The sequence below is a fragment of the Molothrus ater genome, chromosome 9, assembly GCF_012460135.2.
Source record: "Molothrus ater isolate BHLD 08-10-18 breed brown headed cowbird chromosome 9, BPBGC_Mater_1.1, whole genome shotgun sequence".
Classification (NCBI taxonomy): Eukaryota; Metazoa; Chordata; class Aves; order Passeriformes; family Icteridae; genus Molothrus; species Molothrus ater.
Window position 1 is genome coordinate 956,045 of NC_050486.2, and position 23,274 is coordinate 979,318.

Below are 23,274 nucleotides of genomic sequence, written 5' to 3' on the forward strand. Positions count from 1 at the left end.
TCCTCAGGGGTCAGCCTGAGAGGTGAAATGATGCCTTTAGCTTTCCCTTGCCCACTGACCTGTGGGTGTCACTGGTCCTGGGCACACCAGGGCTGCACTGCACAGGTACCTCCCTTCTTCAGTCCTGCACAGTTCCTGTCCAGGTGTCTCCTCAGCAGCCCTGCAGTGGTTATACAGTTGTTGATCAGCTGTCAGCTCCAGATCATTCTGTAAAACTTGCACATTGCCACTGCCACTTCCTCTCCTACAGGAACTGGCTGATGCCAAAACACACCCCAAGAAACCACCATTCTGTGTACAGAACACCTTTACAGCAGGTCCCACAGCCGGAGCTGACAAAGTGCAGCAGTGAAGGCGACAGACCATCCCCCCAAGGACTTCTCCATGCACGTGGCCAAGGGTAGATGGTGAAGCTCAGTGAAAAGCTGCCCCTCTGATGGCCAGTAGAAGCAGACCTGGAGCACTGCTCCCCTCTCAGGCAAGGCAGGATGACTACCCTTGGCTCCAGCACAGAGCTCAAGGGTCACCTGGTGTTACCCAAACCAGGTGACATCCCAGGACCTCTCCACACAGTCACACAGATGAGGATGGCCAAAAAATATCTGTCATGAAACTCTTTGCTGGAGTATGTGATCAATAGTGCAGTCATACCTTTTACTGGATATGGGCTAGGCAGAGCTGCTGCCTGCACTCTAAACACGCTTCTCACAAAGTACTGATACACCTACATAAGACTGCCCAAAATACATATATTTTTCAGAAAGAACAGGGCTTAAAATTTGCTTTGTGTGTTAGGAAAACAACCCTAATCACCAAATTTCTGACAGTCCTCAGATCCCAGGAGGGCACAGGGCTCTGCTTTTATGTTCCCACTGTGCACGAGGAGCACGGCTGAGTGAGGAAAACACTTCTGGGGGTGAAAATCGGTCAGCCAAAAAAGGTCAGTGCGCCGGGGAGCAGGGCTGTGATATTTCCTCCTTCCCGAGGCACCGGGGGAGCGCGTGCCGGCACAGGCACCGGGCACGCCGCAGGACACGAGGGCCGGTCCCCCCAGGCTGCTGCTGCCGAGCTCAAAATAATCCAGCAGGACACAGAAAAATTATCCAGAACAAATATTTACAAATCGCATCCCAGCACTCTCGGTAGCTGCACACAGAGAAGTGGACAGTCACACGGCGTTGATTACTTTTTCCAAATGCTAAATCGTGTTTTAAACGATAGTGAGAAAAACGTGTTGGATCTTCCCTGCTGTTCCTCTTCCAGGTTAAGCAACAGCTGTGGTCAGGCCAGGGTGTTGTGCAGTTGGAGGGAGGCGAGCTGGAGCTGCCACACTCAGCCTGGGAAGGAGCAAGCTCCTGCAATGCCCCATCTCCCACCACCAAACCCCACTCCCACGGGTGCCACCAACTCCCACCGTGCAAACCCAGACCTCCCAGAAGGCTTTTGGTGCATCCTGGCAGGGCAGCACTTGCATTTGACACCTCTCCCATGGTAGTGAAGGTCTGAGCACAAGGTGTGAGAAAGGCCCAGACCTGCAAAAGAAAGATGCCAGTGCTTCGAGAGCCTAGGTTGCCTGGCAGAAATTCATCTGTCCCAGTGCATGTGAATGAGGGAGGCTCTCCAGGCCCATTGCATGCAACCTGCTACACTCTGACCCAAAGTCATTCTTGTTCCACCCAGCCCTCATTTCTTTCTCCTCTTTTCCAGGCAAGAGCAGAGTGTGCCAAGGGCACTTGGGTTGGTGCTCTCCCTGCTGATGTGGGGCTCGTCCTCTGCTTCCCCCAGCAGCACACGAGCCTTCCCACCACCCCAGGCCTCTCCACTCACACCCATATTCACTTGCTGAGACAAATTCCTCCACGGGTTCTAAAATGTGTTGCTCAGGATGTGCCTCTTTCATAGAGCCAGGCCATCAGTGCAAGTTTACAGCTGAACCTGTGCAGAAAATACACAGCCAGAACACAGCCTTCACATGTTTGTCTCCCCCAGCTCTCCCATGGTGCCCCCCCATTTCACCACAGCCATTTCACCACCCCCTCCGTGGCCTTAGGTGCTGTTTCTGCACTCCAGAGTACTGATCTTGCCCTCTCCTGAGCTACCCCCATTCCTCCTACCTGGAATGATCCAATGCTTGCTCTGTGCCACCATGTGTGGGCTTTGTGTCCCCTCTTCCAGCAAAGGGCTTGGGCCATAAATGCATCTGCACCTGGCCGGGCCACGCAGAGCATCTGAGCTGTCCACAGAGACACGTGTCCCTTGAGAGCAGCCTGGCCTGCTCTGAGGGGCTCCCTTCACTCCAGCTCTTTGCTCCACCAGCTGTCACCCCTCCACCCCTCACCCTTGGGTCAGGACAGCGTGAGGATACAGGCTGCTCCAGCACAGCATTCCCATTTCTGCCTCCAGCATCCTGCATCCTAAGGACCATAGCCATAGGCCCATTTCTCACAATTTCTTCTTCACCTTCCTTCCTCAAAACAACAGCTTAGGTCCCCTCTTTCCTTCCTCTCTTCACCTTCTGACTCCCCAGCACCACGCCCAGGTTCTTGGAATCCCACACATCCCTGTCCATCCTACAGTCCTCCCAGGAGCACACACAGCTTCAGGCTCCCACAGCCTCAGTGTTCCCCCCAAGATGCCCCCCTTGGTACCCCAACACCACTGTGTCCATCCAATGCAGCCCCCAGATGAGAAACAGGCACCAGCCTGGTCTTTCCCTGCTGAGCAGAGGTGAGGACTGAGTGCTGGAGACGGCTGTCATATCCAGGAGAGCTGCAGGAGCTTGAGCAGATCCTTCTGGGAGAGGAGGCAGCTAGGAGAGCAGCAGGGCTGCAAAAACTACAGGAGGGCTCGGTGCTGGGAAGGACGTGCCAATCCACCAGCTCTGCCCTGGAAGTGGCAGCTGGATAAATAACACAAGAGAATCCCCAGGGCAGAAAGCCATGCTGCTGTTTCCTCCTGCAAACAACTGCCCTGGGCATGCCAGAGCAGCCCCTGCTGAGAGACGACTCAGGGGACGGGTGTGTGCTTTCATGTCCAGTTTTATTAGTGTTGCATTAGTACCATAAAATAGTTGACGAGGTCGAGCACGTTGCAGTTTGTTCCAAAAAAAAGGCTATTTACATTTAATCTGTCTTCATAAAAAACAACCCTAGAACCCAAACAATACAACAATGAAACAGATGGACAGCTCGGGAATCTACACAGTGGTAACGTCCCCTCTCACGCCACGGTCCGGACAAGCCTGGTGGCACGCAGCCCCGGAATTCAGGCGCTTCCCCACGGCTGGGGCGCGTCCAGAGCCAGGCAGGCCACACTCCAGCCACTGTCCAGCCAGGGCTGCAGCCAGCAGCTGGCTGGATATGGCCCCAGAACAGTGGCCCTCTTCTTTAAGGAAACCAGCAACCTGCTGCTTCACAAGTTGGCACATCCCCTTCTGCCCCAGTCTGTCCCAAAGCACCAGAGTGATCCTTCCTGCAGGAGCCAGCCCTGCCAGGAACATCTCCCATGTGAATACCATTGAAGAGGCTCCAGGAAACCTCCAGGAGATGCTGCTGCTCATTTCTGGCATTCTCCTGCCAGGTTAAGCCCAGAGAGAGTGCTACATTAAAATGCCACCACTCAAATATCTGCTGAGATCAAGACCCCCCAGATGAAGGGGACAGACCCATCCAAACTAATTTCCAGAAAGCTCCAGGGCTCCAAGCCCTTTACAGCAGCATGGCCCCACTGTCCTAATCCCGTTTCCCAACCCCTTAGCACACCAAGCAGCAGGAAAAGACCACTGGTTCTGCTGCCTCTTGACATGATTTCCCTCTCAACTTTGGAGACTCCAGGTGCAACATCCTGTGCCCTGGCTCTCCAGTGCTCCCACCAGCACACGCTGCTGGTGAGAAACATGACAGGGCCTTTGCTGCAATCACAGGTTAAGCACAGGGCAGTGTGGTTCCTGGCTGAGTGTGATGATGGGAAGCAAACAAGCACATCTCAGCCCCAGAAACCTGCCAGCCACCTACCCCTGCCCTCTCTGCAGGATAAAGCTGCAAGCTTTATCTCATGTTCTAACTAAAGCAGCAAAACAGCCAAAGAGACCACGGGTCTCCCCGAAGTCATGTGTAATTCAGGAGGGCTCTGCAGTCACCGCTGCCACGGGAAGTGACAATTGGACTGGATGGGAACTGCAGCACGGAGCTGGACCAGCCACACGAGATGTCCCTGACACCGCCAGTGCCCACAGCAGAGCCAGCCCTGCCTGAGCGCTGGCAGGGCTCAAGCCCAGCCTTTGTCTCCAGGAAATTCAAGCCAGAGGAGCAGGAAGCGCTCAGGGTGCAACATGATGCCACAAACCCCTTCCATCTTTCATCTGCTCTCCGGAGCTGCTAAACTAGGTCAGCTCAGCATGGAGCCAGCCACTCCCAGAGCTCACCCCGAGCCAGCCGGGGGCCTTGCCCACAGCAGCTGGAAAAGAAACCAGAGCTCCGAGAAGCCACAGCCAGAGGGGCAGGAGAGACGGGCCCTGTGGGGGGCTGGGGTGAGCTCTGGGACACAGAAAGGGACACACCAGGGGACACCACCTTCAAAGCACCTCCTGGCTAGAGATCCACTCAGGTGCTGCCCACCCCAGGGCCTGCCTTTGCTGTCAGACCACACAGCTCCAAAGCAAGCATGAGGGAGATGCCCCCCCGAGCTTCTTCATTTGAAATGTACCTTCCCTGCCCAAACTCTCCAGAGCTGAACACAGAGCTCTCTGCTCTAAGCCATCCTTCTGCACTTGCTGACATGGCCACGACCACCCAACCCCACAGGCTGGCACAGCTCTGCAGGCACGGGCCCTCTGCTGCCCAGAAACTTTTCCTCATCCCACAGTGATGATCCTTCAGGTCAGTGGAGCTCAGTCCCAGCAAGAAACTTCCCCAGAAACTGTGGGGAAGCTGGGAAACCTGAGATCAGTCACTCATTCATGGGACCAGATTTAAAGCTCCTTCCCAAAGCAGTCTGAGCCATGTGCTTTGACACTCATTTTTCTTAGAGACAGAAAACTGTTTCCACTCCAGACAGGGAAAGAAACAGCTGCACAAGGTGGCTCCACAGGAGAAACAACAGAGGCACAACAACCTGATCAGAGCTGTGCCACCAAATTTGCATGCCAGCCCTTGCCTCCAGGGCCAGGAAACACCACAGACCCCCTGGGCACACAGCTGCCCACAGGCAGGCCCGGCCTGCCATGCTGGACTCCCTTTGGGATAACAAGGCTGAGGAGTCAGGCTGTTTTCTTGCATGGAAGACGCAGTTCAGAGCAACAACAGCTTTCCACACGGGAAATCAAGCCCTCAGGTGTACAGAGAGTCTCCTGATGAATTTACTTGTATAAAGTCAGAACAAAACACAAACCAACATGAAATGCAACGAGCAGAAGTGTTTCTCTCACACGTACACACACACACACACACATACACACACAGAGAACAGCAGGGCAACACACATTTGATAGGCAGGACTCTGGAAACCCTGTCCTAGCTACCAGATTCCTTCTTTACAGTAGGTTGAAATACAAAGAGGAGCACAGTGATGGTTCTCCCCTCACCCCCCAGTAAACAAAGTTATTGCAGTCAGTCAGTCCAACCCACCTCTGCAGCAGCACCACCAGAGCTGCCCAGGCTGCACACAGCTGGAACCAAGCCCAATCACCCTTGTCACACCAGTGTGAAATTCGAGGGAGAAATCACACACTGACTAATCTCTTTTTACAAAGCTTTTTTTTTGATGCAACAGCCTCGATAAAGATGTGATGTGCTTATACACCCTCTCCCACGCTGCTGCTGCTAGGCAACGCTGTACAGCCCCAGAGCATCAGCTCAGGTCACCCAAAAACATCAGCTGAGGGACACAACAACATCCCCCTACAGCCCAGCTTCTGCCACAGCCAGGAGCCAGCCCACAGCAGGCAGGAGGAACAAAGTATTGCAGCTAGACAGTGTGTCCTACCCAGCAGCATGCCACCAGGCTGGGGACAGCATCCTCCTCACTGCGTGGTTTGAAGGGAATACCCAGGCCCTGGCCACACAGGGTGCCCTTGTGCTGGGAAAGGTTTCACAACATCAGCTGGTGAAGCAGCCCAAGCTGTGACAGGCACAAGATGCAGCTCTCACCTCAGAAGCTCCCTGCCAGCAGAGCACACCACCAGTACCTGCCCTGGGAGCCAGCTGGTCCCCATGCAGAGCAGGACCTGCCATGCAGCGCAAAGCAGGCTCCCCAAGCCTTTGGAAACCCAAGGGTAAGGGATCAGGGAAAAAAAAAAAAAAAAAAGAAAACAGTTGAAAAGCATCACTGCCCTCAGAAAGTGCCTTCTGGAAATGCTCACAGAGCCTGGCTTGCCCACAAGGGGGGACCCAAAAGGGCCCATCAGAAATTTCAGTCCCTTAGCCTGAAATGCCAGAGATGTCTGTTCTTCCACACGGCAACAACACCCTGCTCCCCATACCCCACCCAGCACCTGACAGAGCAGCCCGTGCCACCTCAGGTGTGCAGTGTGACACATGGGCAGGAAGGCAGCTGGACACACAGAGTGCCTGGCTGGCTCCCAGTCCAGCCACTACAGTGATGCATCACTCCACAGACAACGGCTCATCTTCCTGGGTTTGTGGGTTTTTTTTTGGCAAATTAATATTTTTCCTGTTATTTTTTGTTTTTATTTTATTTTATTTTTTTAGAAAGCATTAAAAAAAATCTGCAGCTGTTGAAAAAAATCCTTTCCCTTTCGAGGCTGGACGAGGTTTTATTGACAGGTAAATAATCGGTGTGAGTATGTAATAGCAGCGACCCCACTGACGTGGTGCCCCTCAGCAGCACAGCCAGCTGGGGAACACAGAGACTGGCCAGGTTTGGTCATTGTCACAGACCTGGGACACGGGAGTTTCCTTATACTTAGTGATTCCCTAATTCCTGTTCCTGCCCAACCCTCCTCAGGCATCGCTTCAGCACCAACACCTGCCTCTCCCTATGGCAGGCTTCACGCTCCGAAGGGGATCTCCTCTCCAGACCTCCCTAACTCTGCAAGTGGCTTTGTTTTCCACACCAGACAGTTGAACTCCCTCCAGACTCACTGATCTCTCATCCTTTGGCAGCAGGAAGAAAGATTGGCCATCCTTTTCTCCTAGAAATACAGAGCGGGGGCCAAACGCACGTAATGCACACAATCTTCTGCAAAATCTGTTCGAGCTGATCCACGGCTCCCCCAGCCCACTCACACCAATGAGGTCTCAGGTTAATAAGCAGTGCAGTTACTCAGCTATCTGCTCGTAAGTGGTAGGTGTTCTTGGGCAGGTTGCCTGCTCCTGCCAACTCCCCCACGACTTCACGTTGTCAGCACATCTATATTTAAGACTGGTTTGTTGGTTGGGGTTTTTTTTTGCCTTTGTTTAAAGGGGCTTCCTTCCTTTGTAGTAAACTTAAGAGTTAATAGAAAAAAGTAATTCAAAAGTAATCCAAGCACATCTGTAATTAATTCTGCAGGAGAGGGCAGAGCGACGCGAGTCAGAGTTGGCACGCAGTTCCTGGCTCCTGGTGTGCAGTCCTTGGGATGGGCAGAAGGTCCCTGCGCCGAGCACAGCTAGAAGTTGGATTTGGAGTGTCCAAATATGCAGATGGGAAAGTGCTTGACATGAGAGGACCACTGTGCTGCCAGCTGAAAGAACTTGACATCGTTCCACTCCACTCCATCGATCAGGACTGCAAGGGAGGGTAAAAAGAGAGCAGAGTTAGGAAATGCTGAGGGGAAGTGGCCAGCCTGAGGCAGCTTTGGCAGAATTCCCCTGCAGTCGGCAGAGGGAGGCCTGGCCACGTTCAGCTGCTCTGCCCCACTCAGCTGCACTCACAGGGAGAAAGGCTGAGGAGCACACCAGGTTTGGGGAGAAGAGCTCAGGTTGTTGTTCCAGCATCGCTCACTGACACCAGAGCTCCCCACACTGCTGATTTCAGTGTCACCTGATCCGGATTCTCAGATTTCCTCAGCATACCTCATTTTCTTTTTTGGGCAAATGTGCTCTTACAGAGATGGACATCAGTCTCTCCTCACTGGCACTCTCACCAGGACATCCATGTGTCCCAAAGAGGTGACACGTGTCCTGTGAGCACCTCTCATGCCTGCCAGTCTCACAGGGACCAGGCCAGGATGAAGGAGGTGACCCAAGCGGGTCCCTCTGTTGGGGATTACTAACTGAACAGGCCACAGGGGTATTTTTGCTCCTGGATGCCCAGCTCCACTGACAGACACTCCAGGTCTGTCTACAAGAGGCATATATGGCTCCTGCTGTGGCATGAGCATGTGCCAGTGTCCTGCCCAGAGGGGCAGCCACAATGTCACCACCTGCCACCAACAACACTTGCACCAGATGTGCAAGAGAAGCAGGGGATGACAGAGAGGGGAATGGAGCCCTGTCCAACCCTTGTCCTCATCCAGAGCACTGACTCAGAGCTAGCTGTGGGAGGATTTTCCCACATCCCAGACCTATTAAAGCCTTCCCCCATGCTGGGCACACCAAAGCCCATTCCCCAGGAATATCCCCAGCATGCTGGCTCCAGGGCACAGGGCAGGGCACCAGTCCAGCCCTTTGCCTGGAGGACAATCACAGCACGTGAGCCTTGCCCCAGCACCCCCAGGGATGCAAGTGCTGCACTCACCACGCAGCATGTTCTGCTGATGTTTCGCTGTGCAAATCAGCCTGCTGATTCCTTCAATACACTGGCTCTTTGACTCAACCTCCTTGTCCTTTGTTTTCTTGGGCAAAAACATCACTGGAAGAAAAGCAAACCAGCACAAGGTCAATCTGTGCCACTCACAGGAGCTGCACTGATTCTTGTTTGAGCTTCTGAATTCAAACATTCCTGTCTGAAAATTCTTACTCCTAAGATCCTCCCTTTTTGGCAGGAGTCTGTCAGTGCTGAGCACCGTCACTGATGCACATGAGCATCTTATTCCTAAATGTCTCTTTGTGAAGCCTTCCCAGCTCATAATCCTGACCCCAAAGGGCATGAGCTGGGCCCTCTGTTGGGACACCATACAGGGAAAACATCTGCATCTGCAGTGCCAGGCCTGCTGCACTGACCTGTGGCCCAACACAGCCTGGGCTGCACAGACACCTGGAGAGCAGGAGGGATTACAAAATGGGGGCAGCTGGTGGGTAGGGAAGGCATAAGGAGAACTAAAGAATCCAGCTCCCCAAGAACTGTCCAAATGCATGAGCAAAGATGTACAAACTGGTTTCACAAAAGCTGGTGGTGTTGAACACTTCTGCTGCAGGCTGGGCCACCCCCAGGGAAGAATGTTTGGAGTGTCTCAGGACTGCCTGTCCCACCAACAGGACATTCCCAAAGGGTCTCACCAGGGCTGGCAGCTCAGCACCAGCAGGGCCACAGCTGTGCTGGCCTGGCAGTGACCTGGCTGCAGGGTTGTGCACCCATGTCCTGCAGCCCAGGAGGCCCTGCCAAGCCTTCTCTCAGAGTCCACCCAGGAGTGACTCCCAGGCCTACATGCAGAGGGTGTTGTGAAGGACAACTACTGGCAGGCAAAATATAAATGCAGAACTGCCTTGTGCTTCCTTCAAAATAATTTGTTGCAGAGCTGTTCTCAATTTCTAAAATGTTTCACATTACCAAGGCCAGGAGCAAATACAAAATCACTGACAACATTCAAAATGCCATTTTGTTAGTTTGGTTTGAGAAAATAAAGCCACTAGTTTAAGAGTATTAATCTTCCACTTCCTCTTGACCCACAAAGCATTCTGTGCAAAAGCATAAGAATTATAAAATCATGGAATTGCTGAGTTGGAACAGATCTCCAGGGTCATTGAATTGAACTGCTAATCTAACACTGCCAACTGCATCCCTAAACCATGTCCCCAAGTGCCACATCTATACATCTTTTAAACACCTCCAAGCATGGGGGGATGGTGGCTTCGCCACTGCCCTGGGCAGCCCCTTTTGGGGCTTCACAACCCTTTTGGTGAAGAAATTTTTCCTAATAGCTAATCTAAATCTCCCCTGGCAAACCTTGAGTCTACTTCCTCATGCCCTGTCTCTCATTACCTGGGAGAAGAGACTGACTGCCACCTTGCTCCAATCTCCTTTCAGGTAGTGGTAGAGAGTGATAAGGTCACCCCGAGCCTCCTTTTCCGTGGGCTGAACACCCCCAGTTCAGCTGCTCCACCCAGGACTTTGCTCCAGGTTCTGAATCCCCTCGCTGGCTCTTGTGGGGTGGTGTGTGCAGGAGGAGAGAGGGAGGCCCCAGACTCCAGTTCAGGGGTACTCCTGTTTTGTCACCTCACAGGGATCTGTGATACTTGCTGGGCTTTTGTTTTCCCTTACATGCCTCTTTCGTTCTCTGTGGCTCTTTTGAGCTAAAGGCTCATAGGATGGGGATATCATCCCAGAAAGTAAAGCTATCCCAGGTTTCCAGCACACTGCCAGAAAGAAGGGGCTCATTTACCCTGACTGGTTCTGGGGCACAAGCTGCCTCTTATCTAATCCAATATCCCAACACAGCACCAGCAGGCTCCCAAGGAACACAGGCAAACTGTCCAGGCATGGCCTTGCTCTGTCCCCACCTTTGCTCTTTTGGGCTATACCATCCTAGCTTCAGCCACCAGGGTGAACACATCCCCTTTTCACCTCACACAGGGGAACCACCCTTCCAAACCCTATCACTTCACACAGTCACTCCTCAGCCACTGATTCGGACTTTGGGGATAAAAATAGGACTGAGGTGCTGCAATCCAGCACTGACAAGTCAGGCAGTCCTGGAGCAGCAGGACAGGGACAGAAGGATGCTGAGTTTGTGAAGTCCCCAGGACGAGGTGAGAGATGAAGAATCTGACTCCATGTTCTCAGAATGCTGATATTATATTATATATCATATATCATATTAAATTATATACCATATCATATCATACTAAACTTATACTAAAGAAAGAGAAGGATACAGACAGAAGGCTTAACAAGAATGAATAATAAAAACTCGTGACTGACTCCTCAGAGTCTGACACAGCTGATGGTGATTGGTCATTAAGTAAAAACAATTCACAGGAAACCAATTAAACAAGAACGTGTTGGTAAACGATCTCCAGACCACATTCCAGAGCAGCAAACACAGGAGAAGCAATCAGAAAATTATTGTTTTCATTCTTTTCTGAGGCTTCTCAGCTTCCCAGGAGAAGAAATCCTGGGGATTTTTCAGGAAATATGACAGGGACAGAAGGACACCTTACCTTTCTTGTTCTTCTCTTTTGTCACCACAGTCATGGACATGGTTGGCGTGGTGGCGATCTCGCCGCTGGCAGGGAGCCTGCTGACCTGCAGGGACCGGAAAGTGCATTTCAGTGTGTTTTTGGTGGTGGAGGGGTCCTTCTTCTCTGGGTCTCTCTTCCTGTCCACGGGTGGAGCTGCAATCCAGTAATCCACCTGCAGGCCCATCAGCTCAGCACCGAGGCCCTGGCTGGGAAACAAGAGGAGGTGGTAATTCCTGCGTGTCCCTCAGCAGGGTTTTGTCAGAGTGGCTGCATTGCTGGTCAGAGAATAAACTGCTGGCTCTTTGGGCAATCAGGCTGTGACATTTCATAGAGAGACTCAGCAATTACAGAAGCCCAAGAAGCCACCCCTGAGAGACGCAGCCTGGGTCCCACTGCACAGAACCTCAGTGAGCTGAGACAAGCTGACCTGCTGCAGTCACGAGGGTGAGCAGTGGGAAAAGGAGCACACAAGCACTTTCCTTAGAACACAATGCTGAGTTCTGTGACACAGCAGCAAAGGCAGCTCCTGAGGTGGCCCAGATTACTTCATCTTTGAGTGGGGAAAAGAGGCTGTAAGCACCTTGCTGCTGCCCCCTGAGCACTGATGAGTGACTCTGTCCAGGCACAGCACTGCCAAAACCAACTCAGCTGGGGTGAACAAGGACTTGGCAGGTCCCTCAACATCAGGCACTCAATTCCCAGTCTCCCTGACTTGCTTCTTGCAACTGCCTATATCCCCAAGCCTTGCCACTTGCTGGGGAATTCCACTGTTGGGAAAAAAAAGTTCTGCCAGCCCTGTGATGTCTGCTAAACAACAGCAGATTTCAGGATATGCTCTCTTGTTGAAATCTCCTTGCATCATGTGGTGGCAGCTGTGCATCACCAAAACATGCTGCCAGCCCTTTCTTGAGCCAGCAAAGGTAAGATGAGCAGCCTGGGAAGCTCCAGCCCTTTCCTGCCCCTGCCTCTCACTGATAACCCTGAGGGGAGCAGGGCTTCACCATTCAGCAGACCTACAAGTGTCAGCCTATACTTCTTCCTACACAGTGACAATCAGCGTTGAATAATACACAAGTACCAGACAAAAACCTAAATTTATCTACCAGTCTGTGTCCCCAGTTTGAGAAATGGCAGTTGTTAAGGAAGATAAATCTGTGATCTTGAATGAAATATGCATCTCTCTGCACCACCCGTCTAACAAGGAACTCAAGGTAAAACAAGGACACCCCATCCCTACAGTCCTCTCAGCAAATCATTTCCTTTTCTTTGCCATTCATTCAGCTAAAAGTCAGACTGCAAAGCAGAGTTCATCTTTGATGACTAAAACCAGGGTTTTGGTTCTCAGGGCAATATTCAGAAGTGAGATTCTTTAAGGATGATGCTTTGAGTTGCAAAGCTCCTTTGCATCACATTTCTCAACTCAGTCATAAAGACAAAGCATCCCAATATTCACCAGGCCCAGGCAAGATTTTATGTTCCCTTCTCAGTTAAACACATGGCTCAATCATTCAGTTTGGGTCACCCTCCACCCCCTGTGCTGTCACTTAGTTAGAGATCAGGGAAGATAGAACAATGTTGAACCTGCAATTCCTCATTTCTTGATGATTTTGCCACACAGTATGAAACGAAAAAGTACCAGATTCCTAGAGCTGGGGTATCAGTTTCAGATTAATCACATCCATGGCTCACAGCTTTAATACCCTACACTCTTGGGGGCACCAGTTTCCAAACCACTTCCACCTTTGGAAAACCCACACACAAAGCTCACACACAAGAATTCAGTTCTGCTCCCTGGAGCCTGCCCAGCCCCCAGCCCTCTGCACTGCCAGCCAGCTGCTGCTGGGGCACAGGGGCTCTCCTGCCATCCAAGCACAGGGATACACCAGGAAGGGCCTGGGGAACTGGGCCCTGGCACAGGTGAATGGGCACTAACACCTTCCAGGGCTGGGCACCTAAACTGGCACTTTCACATCTCCATTGCCTCCTGTTCAAAGGGAACTCTAAAGCCACTCTAAGAGGTCAGAGGTTAAAGGTCGCTGCAGGGCACCCTGGGGTGGGATGAAAGGTCCCCATTCTGTCCCCAACAGGGACAGCAGGGGATGCTGCTTGGGGAGAGCACCTTAGCCCAGCCTCAGAGCATGCCCTAGCACTTCCACAGCCTGACAACCACGGGACTGGGGATGCTAGAGGGGAGTCCCTGACACATCCTTTAGTAGCCATTAATGGATCTGCTGTCTGTGAATCTGTCTGACCCCTCTTTGACCTGCTGATGCTGCTGCCACAGAAGCAGCAGGGGCAGACATGGTCCCTTCCTCTCTCTCCCTTTTAACTGAGCTCTTGCAGTGTCACTGTGTGCCCCCAGCTCTTGTGCCACAGCTTCAGAGAACCCCAGAATTGCTGGGGTTGGGAGAGACCTCTAGAGGTGACCCATTCCAACCCCCCTGCCAAGGCAGGGTCACCTGGAGCAGGTGGTGCAGGGATGCATCCAGGTGGCTTTGGGATGTCTCCAGAGAGGGAGAGACTCCACAACCTCCCTGGGCACTTGTCCCAGTGCTCTGCCACCCTCTACAAACCCAACCCCCCCTGACTTTGCACACCTTGAGTGGTTTATCACTTTCCTCTCCTCTCCTCAACTGCAGAGTCCAAATGTTTCTAGTTTCCCCTTCTCACAAGACTGCTGCTATGTTCCCTTAGAGGCTCAGGGGAGTTAACAAAATCAAGGGGAACTTCACCAAGTGCCTCTGAGTATTAGAGCTGCACACAGAGTGTTAGACAGCTACAACAATGTTTTGTGCAGCAACAAAATGAAGAGTCCTGGCCAGGGCAAGTCTTACTGACAGCTTTCTAAGGGTTTCCTCCCTTCACCCCTAAAATTTTCAGCTAAACCAGGGCTTAGTATTACCTGTAGGTGCAATCCCCTTGCTGTTCAGATGTGCTTTCAGGCACACACATGAATGGGAGCTGCAGTTCCACTTTACAATTGCCAGCATTACCCTCACAGAGAAAGTCATCAGCTCCTTCAAAAGTCACTCTGACCTTCCACTCACTTGGCTTTTACAAACACAACAATCATGAGGGATTAGCCTGGCACCCATGTGTACTAAGAGTCAGTAATTTTTTTGAATACATATCTTCCCAAGAGAATCCTGCCCTTGAGACATGCAGCCTTCCCACTAAGTGCAAAATCCCCCCTGCCCTCCCCAGCCCCTTGGCAGCCTCAGCAAGGACACAGTCACTCCAGAGGCAAAAGATGTGAAGGAGAAAGGTGACAACTCCAAATGTTTGCTAGGGATGAAGGAAGAACTATTGGTTTTCCTTTGGAGTTCTCAGCCACGTGTATGCCAGATAAGCCAACCAATGGAGCTGTAAGGAGACAAAATATGGTTTACCTTGGGGAGGAGAAGCTGCCTGTAACAGATGGTGAGGAAGGGGGCGTGGGGGAGGCTTCTTTCACAGCAGGAGACACGGAAGGCGGGGTGGAAGAAAGGACAACGGAACTTGAGGGAGCTGCGTCATCAGAGTCACCTTAAAAAAAGGAAGGGAAACTGTTTGTCTGGGTTTGTCTCACAGCACAGAACACTGGGATAAAGCTCAATCTCCTTGTCCACACTCCTGCTGCACAGGTTTTGTTCAGATTCAATCCAGAGGTCAGCTGGCCCATCAGTTCTGACTGGCTCCACACTTCTGAGGGGCTCTGTGTGTCTGGGTCCAAGGCAGGCACAAACACTGACACTCCTGGGGCTCCTCCTTTGGCACCTGCTCTCCAGGGTTTGCTCCCAGCTGATTTTGAGCCTCCTGCACAGCCACAGCCCTGCCCACTGATCTCCTTCCTACAGGGAATCTCCCCCTGCAACCACTGCAGGGCAGCACCCCTCTTGGAATCCAGCACCTCTGGGCGACCACAGGGATCTCCCCCTTCCATCTGCCTCCACAACCAAGGTCTCATCCCCTTCCTGCTGGCCCTTTAGGATGGTGGGAGCACTGTGACAGCAAGGAGTGACCCACAGAAGGGCTGCCTCCATGCACAAACCTGTGTGTCACCCAGGCCACAAGAATCTGGGTTTGACAGTGAAGCAAAACAAGAAACAATCCCAACACGAGGAAAACAATAGTCCTGTGCATATGGAGGGAAAAAATAAGTTTGCACTGACAAAACAGCACCACTCCATGTCTGTGTCTGTAAGCAGACAGTATCCTTCTGCATAACAGCTTTGCACCTCCTCCAGTAAAAAATAAATGGGTCTAAAATTTTGCCCACCCACAAGTTCTCAGGCACTGAGATCAATTTCATTCAGCAATTGAGCCCACTGCAGGGAGACAGGCATGAACTTCTGATGAACCCCCTCCTCAGGCTGAAGCAGGAACCTCAAAGAAGTGTAACAGTGAATCCACCCCACTGACAACATTAGAAAAATGGGGTTTGCAGAAACATGAGAGTAGAGCTTCCCTGGATGTAGGTGTGGGAATTTCAGCTGGCCTGAAGCTCCATGTAAAGTAACAAAGAAAAAAGGGCGTCTCCCAAGAGAGAGGGCTCTCTTTCTGCAGACAAACCACTGGGAGCTAATAAAATCCAACTCCACCTCCCAGCTCCAAGGCATCAGTGATGGACGAGTCTGCCCAGCCTGTGAGGTCAGGCTCCCATGCTGCAGCACACAGAGAGCACACACACAGGATGGTCCTTACCTGATGTTGCAGAAGATTGTTCCACTATTCCAACCTTCACCACCTAAAGGGGGCAGAACAGAAGAGCTCTATCAAACAAGAGCCCCCTGCACTTCAGGAACCCAAACCCCAGCCCTGAGCTCATCTCTGCACTCCCCAAGGCACTGTCCCTGCAGTCAGAGTAGTTAAGGAGTCCTCTAAGAGCCTGGCAGGTCCTGGCAATGTCCAGCCAAGCAGTGCCAGCTCACAGCCCTGACCTGACCCACACAAAGGACAGCACAGACCTGCCCAGCTCTGCAGCCCATCAGCTCCAAGCTATGCCAACTACAGGGAGGAGAAGGGTCAGAAATATCCCTTCAGCACTGCTTGGATGCACCTGCTGATTGCAGACACACTGCTTCCATTGCTCAGGAGCAGCCCCTTCCAGGGTGCAGCATAGTTGGGGTTTGAGAAGAAACCACAGAAGCAACAAAGTACAGTTCCTGATCAGAGTTATCCATTCTCTAAACAAGAGATGTGCCCATCAAAGAAGATAAAGCCCCTACCAAAGCCTCTGGAGGCAGACAGGGACAAACCACCACATGGACAGGTCAGAACGATCCAGATCACACTGCAATAAGGGCACAAACGTGTGTGGCCAGTCACCAGCTGGTACATCAAGATTAATGATAAATGTCACTGGCAATAGCTTGTGGAACAGAACATGCTGCAAACAAACTCCCAAGAACACACCATGCCTAGAAAGATAAAGTGGTCCCATGTGATATAAAAGCAGAGACCTTCTGCAGTGATAATCTGCTATGGTACACAGGGATCATCACTCTTAACACTGCAGAGAAGAGAGCCTTTTTAAGGTCCTTAAGAAACTTGTCTCCATGGATAATGTCTACCCTACACAAATGCTGACAAATGGGAAAGAGCTGCCAAGGGAGCTCAGGTCAATAAAAACTGCTTTAGAATGAGCACCGATGTCACACAGGCTGTGTGGTTTGAAAACAGAGGTCATTAAGTTCAGACATGACCATGTCTGGACCACATCTCTAGGGAGCACATTTCTGTAACACAGGGTCCAAAAAAAAAAAGAAAAAAAAAGTTTAGTCTTAGAAGCAAAACGCTTTGAGAGAGGAGGGCAGGGAGACGTATGCTCAACAGTAGATCCTGGAGAGTTGTCAGGCTCTCTGGTGGATTCTCATTTAGATCCAGTCTTGAAAAAGCCACCATGAATTCAGCAGTGTGTACACAGGCTCCCTGAGGGCTCACAGGCTTGGGAGAGGCTGCAGCTCAGTTTGGCCAGTCTCCACCCAAAAAACAGACAACTCAGGCTCTGGAGTGCAGTAGCCATTTGTGCTGTATGTGTTAAATGCCAAGAGGATATTCCACAAACTGTCACTGGCTGTGAACAAGGGGAGCAGGGTTGGGGAGGGACAAACAACACAGAAAACTGCCTGCAGCCACCTTGATCTGCAAGCCAGGCAGGAAATCTCTTCTGGCCTTTTCCTCCTTGTTGGCTGACTGAAGATGCTCAAGTTCAGACACATGGGAGGAACACAAGGTTAAACACTTTCCCTTCCCTGCACTCGGGGAGGTGCATGACAACACTGCAGCTCCAGCAGGGCTCCATCCAGGAAAGCTGCAGCAGCCAGCCCCCTGTCCCTCCAGGAAGAGGCACATCCTGTTAACTCTCCTGGCAACTGGCTGTCAGCCCACAGCAGTCTGAGCCTGGCCCCTTGTAAGGCTCCACTCCCACCACTTTGAGCCCAGCTGAGCAGCATGGCACTGCCCTGCCCATTTCTGGGTCAGAGACTGCACAGTCCTGCTGCAGGACACCAGGTTTTGCACCCCAAAAGCCCAAGAGTGCAGCCAACATCAGTTGCAAACCCAGAAGTCACTGGCTCCCTCTCTTCCTTGTCCAACAGCTCTGAGCAGGCTGCAGCTGAAGGGAAGAGCCTCAGTGCTCATGTCATGCCTCAGACTTTGTGAGACACCTGCAAGTGGCCCTTCACTCTCTCCAGATGTGTTTCACAGGGCATTACGGTGTCAGGAATGCTTCAGAATCAGGAGCAAGCAGCACTGATTTGACCCTCACCACCAGTGACACAGGAAGTCATTCTGTTCTTTCAAGGCAAGTTTTTTTGGGGAGCTGGCAATGGTATGTACACAATAAAGCAATTCCACCACTTTCAGATAACCAAATCCAGACTGGAAAAGCAGTGCTAATGTCAGGACGACAATCATTTCAGAGAAACTGGATACACACTCTGAGCCCCATTTGCTTGCACAAAATTCAGGACTAAATCAGTCCTGAAAAAAAGCTTGCAGAGCCCAAAAACAGTCTGGGATGTTCCAAGTCCTCTAGGCTTTCCATGTTAGTGGGAAAGGTGAAACGGCTGTTTTGTAAGAACAGTCCATCAGTAGAAATTGCAGTTCATGGGAGATACAAGTTGCCAGCAAAGCTTATCAGCAGGGCACAAATTGGGGAGATGTGTCTCTCTGCCTTTGCAGAAGGCCTCTCTCCATCAACAAACAAAAGCAGCTTGTCATCTCAGGAATGCTGCAGAGAGACACTCTCACTATGAGGAGACACCAGAGTGAAAGCAGGGTCAGCTTGAGGGCAAGAGAGACTAAGCTCTTTAAATGCCATGGGATTTCAGAGGAGCTCTGACACACCGAGGGACACAGAGGGGACGTGTCAGGGTCACACTGAGCAGGCCAGCACACAAGGCAGCAGCAGGAACTGGGAAGAGGACATCCCAGAGCTGAAGAGCAGCCAAGGGATTTCTTCTGGCTGCAGGTCAATGACTTTACACCTAAAACTTAATGAATTGAAGAGCATGATCAAATAAGGAGAGGGAAGCTAGAAAAGGCAAAAAGCACATAGTGCACGAAATACAGTGACAGAAGAACAAACATAGCCCTGTCCAGACACTCTGCACCTCAGATGGGAACACTTAAGGACAGGGGGAAAAATGAGGGACTATCCCAAATAAATAACAGTGGTATAAATTGCCTTCCTGCCGGGATGTACTCCTTACTTCCCAGGAACAGATGGGATGCTAAGAGGATGGGAGACCATCAGTGACAAGCATGCAGAGAAATGACACTGGAATAGCAAATTTGGCCAAAGCAATCAACCAGGGCAATGCTAGGCACAGCATCCCTATGATCAGGTTTCCAGGGACACATCACATTCCTGTCTGAGAAGGAAAATACACCCTGCAGTTTATTAAAGTGTCTTAGAGGTTTGCTTAAATATCAGGCAGCTGCATCCAACCATGAGACAGATTTTCATGCTGATCATCTGCCTTAGAGCACCCAATGGCTTCTGCTCCACTCCAGAAACCTGGTAAGTTTAGGTTAACACCTGAGAACATATTTCAGCTTGCTTGAGACAGCATCACCACGTCAACACTCACCCCGACAAAGGGAATGAACTTCTGCGAAGATTCTTCGTCGGGGCTAAAGGCAAAGAGAAGAGAGTTGTTAGCAGCTCGCCTCCATCCCGCACCATACTCACTCCATAGGTGGCATTCCAGCATGCAGCAGGGACGGACAGGATGCAAGCGCCAGTCCAGCCTCTTCTCGAGGCCCCTGCCGGCACGGGAGCCTGCAGGGCCGGCAGGAGCACAGCCTGCGGGGGAGCACAGCCTACGGGGCAGCACAGCCTACGGCAGTCTCGGGGGGAAAGGCTCTTCCTCCCTCCCTCCCTCACGCTCCACAGAGGAACATGCTTGGATGGCATGGCAGTCACCACAGACACACGGCCTCCAGCTGCGAGGAAATGGATCTGTGCCACCACAACACACAGCGCGGGGTGTTACTGACTGGAGCCCGGGGCGCTGTGCCCGCACGGCCTCCCGGCGTCCCCCCCTGGAGCCGGGTGCCACGGCCGGCACATCTCCCTTGGAGCCAGGTGCCACGGCCGGCACATCTACTATGGGGCACATCTCCCATGGAGCCGGGTGCCACAGGCCGGCACGTCCCCCTTGGAGCCGGGTGCCACGGCCGGCACGTCCCCGAGCCGTGGCCCTGCCGCGTTACAAGCCGGGACCCGCCATTACAGCTGCAGCACCAGCACGGCCGCGCCCTCATGGCCGCGCCCTCATGGCCGCGCCCTCAAGGCCCTCCCTGCTGCCGGCAGCTTCCACGGGCACAGCCCCGGCACCGGCGCACGCAGCCACAGCCGGGCCCAGCCCACCAAAGGGCACACCAGCCTCAGAAACAGCCGGAGACAACACCACACACATCTGGAGAGCCACTCTGCTCTGGGCCCCGCCAGGAAGCAATGAAAGGCAATGAAGGGCACAGTCAAACCCAGCAGGGATTAGGGGGAGACTCAGCAAAGGCAAGAGGAGGAAGAGATGGACGAGAAGGAAGGCAGGCCAGAAGGGCCTGCAGAGCCATTGCTCCCTTCAGTGGCAACAGAGGTCAGAGATGGACCCACAGGGTGAGGAGAAGACCACAGGAGCACATCCACATGTTTGGAGGAGCTACAGTTCAGCAGAGGGAAGTGACTGCACAGGCAAGACACATTTCTCAGTGACTGAGCACAGGAAACAGGTAGGAAGCACACAAACACAGACTTCTCATGTTTCTCTTCCTGTGCATCCCCCAGTGCTCAGGAAAATCCATCCAGCATTGCTTTCATCCAGAATTTAGCTGGGAGTAGCATAAATACTGCAGGTCTTTCTGTGTTATTTCCAGTACGGATCAGAAATGCACCAAATGCACAAAGGTTGTTAACCTGTGTGATCAGCACAGGTTGGACACTTTCCTCTAAGCCCCAAGGAAAGGATGCCATAAAATTGCAGTGAACATGACTCAGCCAGAGCTCCCTCTGGTCCAAAGCAGAGCACCACTTTGCAAACAGCGTCTCGCTTTGGCTCAGCTCTGCTGATCCATCTTTAAGGCAAAGCCAGGGCCATTGCTCCCTTCATACCTCACACCCTCAGGCACTGCACCCTCACTGTTGTCCTCAAGCACAGGACAAAGTGACCAAGCCCCTGATTCTGTGCTGGAAGGCAGGAAGGTCCCATCTTTGCAAAAACCTCTGCAGGGCCCAGCAAACACATCTCCTACAAACAGCACGTTTCCAGCTCCAGGTTTGCAAAGGGAAAGGAGAAAACCACAGAGCTGTTGGGAGAGGCACAGAACAGAGGCTCAGCTCTCTTCTCTTTCCTTCAGCTCCTTGGGCTTGGAGGCTGGCAGAAAGCGAGTCCCACTCACCAAGCACCACAGCCACCCAGTCATCTCTCAGCTACTGGATGGCTTTGCTCCGAGCTCTGAACAAACCAACCATGTCCAGTTCCAGCAGAAAACTCATTCTTGTTCCCCTGAGAGCTCTGATTCCCACGGCAGAGAGCTCAGGGCCAACTCTGAAATACATCATTTCCTTCAGCCACCATTTTTCAGGGCCCACAGCGATGCACAGGCTGTTCCAGAAGCAATCCAGCTGGATTTCAGCTCAGCCAGCCTAGTCCTGTCACATGCCCTCCTGGAACTCTGCTCTTGCTCATGTATGCAGCTTATCAAAACAGCTGTTCTTCTTGTGAATGAGAGAAAAGATGAGATGACCATGCTTGCTCTTCATTTTTTCCTTCATGCTCTTCCCAATTTTTGTTCTTCAGGATCTCAAGATCCCAAAATGTGAATTCAGAATCCTTTCACCTTGGTAACAGCTGTTTCAATTCTTCCTCCTATCACAGCCCTGCAACTAAAGTATCTCTCAACTCTGGAAAGGCAGCTTCCCCTCATTACCTCAGCTGCACAGATTCCCAGGCTGCAGAGGGTTAACTCCACATGTCCAAGGCTTTTTTTATTTTTACCCACAGGGCTTCTGAAGGCCCTGGTACCTCAGCTGTAATTTAAAGCCAAATCTGGCCCAATTTTGTGATTTTTAGCAGTAATTGATGTGTCATCTCTCTAACCAGGAGGGTCTCAGGCACCACCTTTATTCGAGTCTAGTCCTGAAGGAGGCAACAGAAAAGAGAGGACTTCTGTCACTGAAGGACTGTCAGGCCAGGCACCACCACCAGCTCTTCACTCACCTATGACATGAAATCTGTCCTGCCCACTGGGCAACCCCAGCTGTCAGCTGGCTAACACTGTCCTGCTTCCACCAGGGCCAAACCAAACAAGGGACAAAGCAACACCAGGTCCTCATGACACATCACATGAGTCTCCTCTCAGCCTTCCCAAAAACCTCCTTTCCAGCATCTTCACTTTCCTGTGGTGGGCTGGACATTACCAACAGGACATCCATAATTTCTTGAGCCTTGACTCTCCTCTGCTGCACTCCTGTTGCATTTCCAGCAGCTGCCCAAGGAGTTTCCTGCAGTAACCAGCAGATAAGATGAGCTCTGCTGAGCCAGAGGAGGGAGCCGGCCCCTCTTGGCCAGCCAGATTCAGGTCCAGGAGCTGCTGCAGGGTGTGTTTGAGGAGAAGCACTCAGAGCAATGACCTGGACTGCTCAGCCACTCCCCTGCAGGGCCTCTGAGACACACAGCAGGCAGGATCAGTGTAATCTGTGCTCCCTACTGCCCAGGAGCCCTTCAAACCAAGGGAACTCGGAGCAAGAGCTGGGAAGTGCTCCCAAAAGCTTTTGGTAAACACATAACCAGGCAGGCAGTGATCCAGTCCTTGCCCTGACAAGTGAACAATGCTTCCATTTCCAACAGCCAGGCTGCTCCCCAGATTCATGCAAGGGCTATCCAGAAGCCACAAGGCATGAGCTGTGCTGGGCACTGAATTACAGTGGGTGACACCAGCCCAGCAATCCAGCTGCACTGGGAATGTGTGAGAGCTGACGCCCAGGCCTCAAATACCACAGGATTTCTTTCAAGAAAGCAATGCAGAGACACATCAGCGACATGCCCCTCCTGGTGAGAAGCCCACCCCATCCCCAGGGTCTCAGCTCCCCAGGTGTTGCCTGGATTGCACGGCTCCTTCAGAATTCAGTAACCAGGGCTTCTCCCAGAGCTCACAGACAGAGTCAGTCACCCAGTGTAACTCAGAGGAGCTGCAATGGCACTTGATTTCCTTTGTGAACCCCCTTCCTCACAGCCAGCCCCTGTGCTTTCAGGTAAGGTCAGCAGATGCTGCAGAAGACCAGGACAAAGCTTTGGCACCATTGCAGTCCATCACAGGCAGTTCATGCGCCAACCTTTGCCATGACAAACAGAACAAGGGCAGGGGCAGAGAGCGGGGTCAGAACAGGAACAGCTGGCAAGAGAGTTGTAAAGCAGCTCATCACATACAGCTACATCCTAGACACTGGCTGGGCTTTCCTTGCACCACTAGGACTTGTTTAACAGAGCAAATGCCAGGATTCTGGGAG

General features: G+C 52.1%; 1 protein-coding gene across 7 annotated transcripts in view; it reads right to left on the reverse strand.

Moving 5' to 3' along the window:
- Nucleotides 1–3,020: 3,020 nt before the first annotated feature.
- PACS2 (phosphofurin acidic cluster sorting protein 2) overlaps nucleotides 3,021–23,274 on the reverse strand; it is a 77,151-nt gene continuing 56,897 nt past the window's right edge. For all 7 annotated transcript variants that reach the window (XM_036387731.1, XM_036387730.1, XM_036387732.1 and 4 more), the window contains 6 exons: nucleotides 19,355–19,397; nucleotides 15,963–16,005; nucleotides 14,669–14,804; nucleotides 11,259–11,485; nucleotides 8,677–8,790; nucleotides 3,021–7,725 (listed from right to left, as the gene is read on the reverse strand). In XM_036387731.1, coding sequence (XP_036243624.1) covers nucleotides 7,607–7,725; nucleotides 8,677–8,790; nucleotides 11,259–11,485; nucleotides 14,669–14,804; nucleotides 15,963–16,005; nucleotides 19,355–19,397 — 682 coding nt within the window. In that variant the 3' untranslated portion in view covers nucleotides 3,021–7,606. The remainder of the gene's footprint in view (nucleotides 7,726–8,676; nucleotides 8,791–11,258; nucleotides 11,486–14,668; nucleotides 14,805–15,962; nucleotides 16,006–19,354; nucleotides 19,398–23,274) is intronic.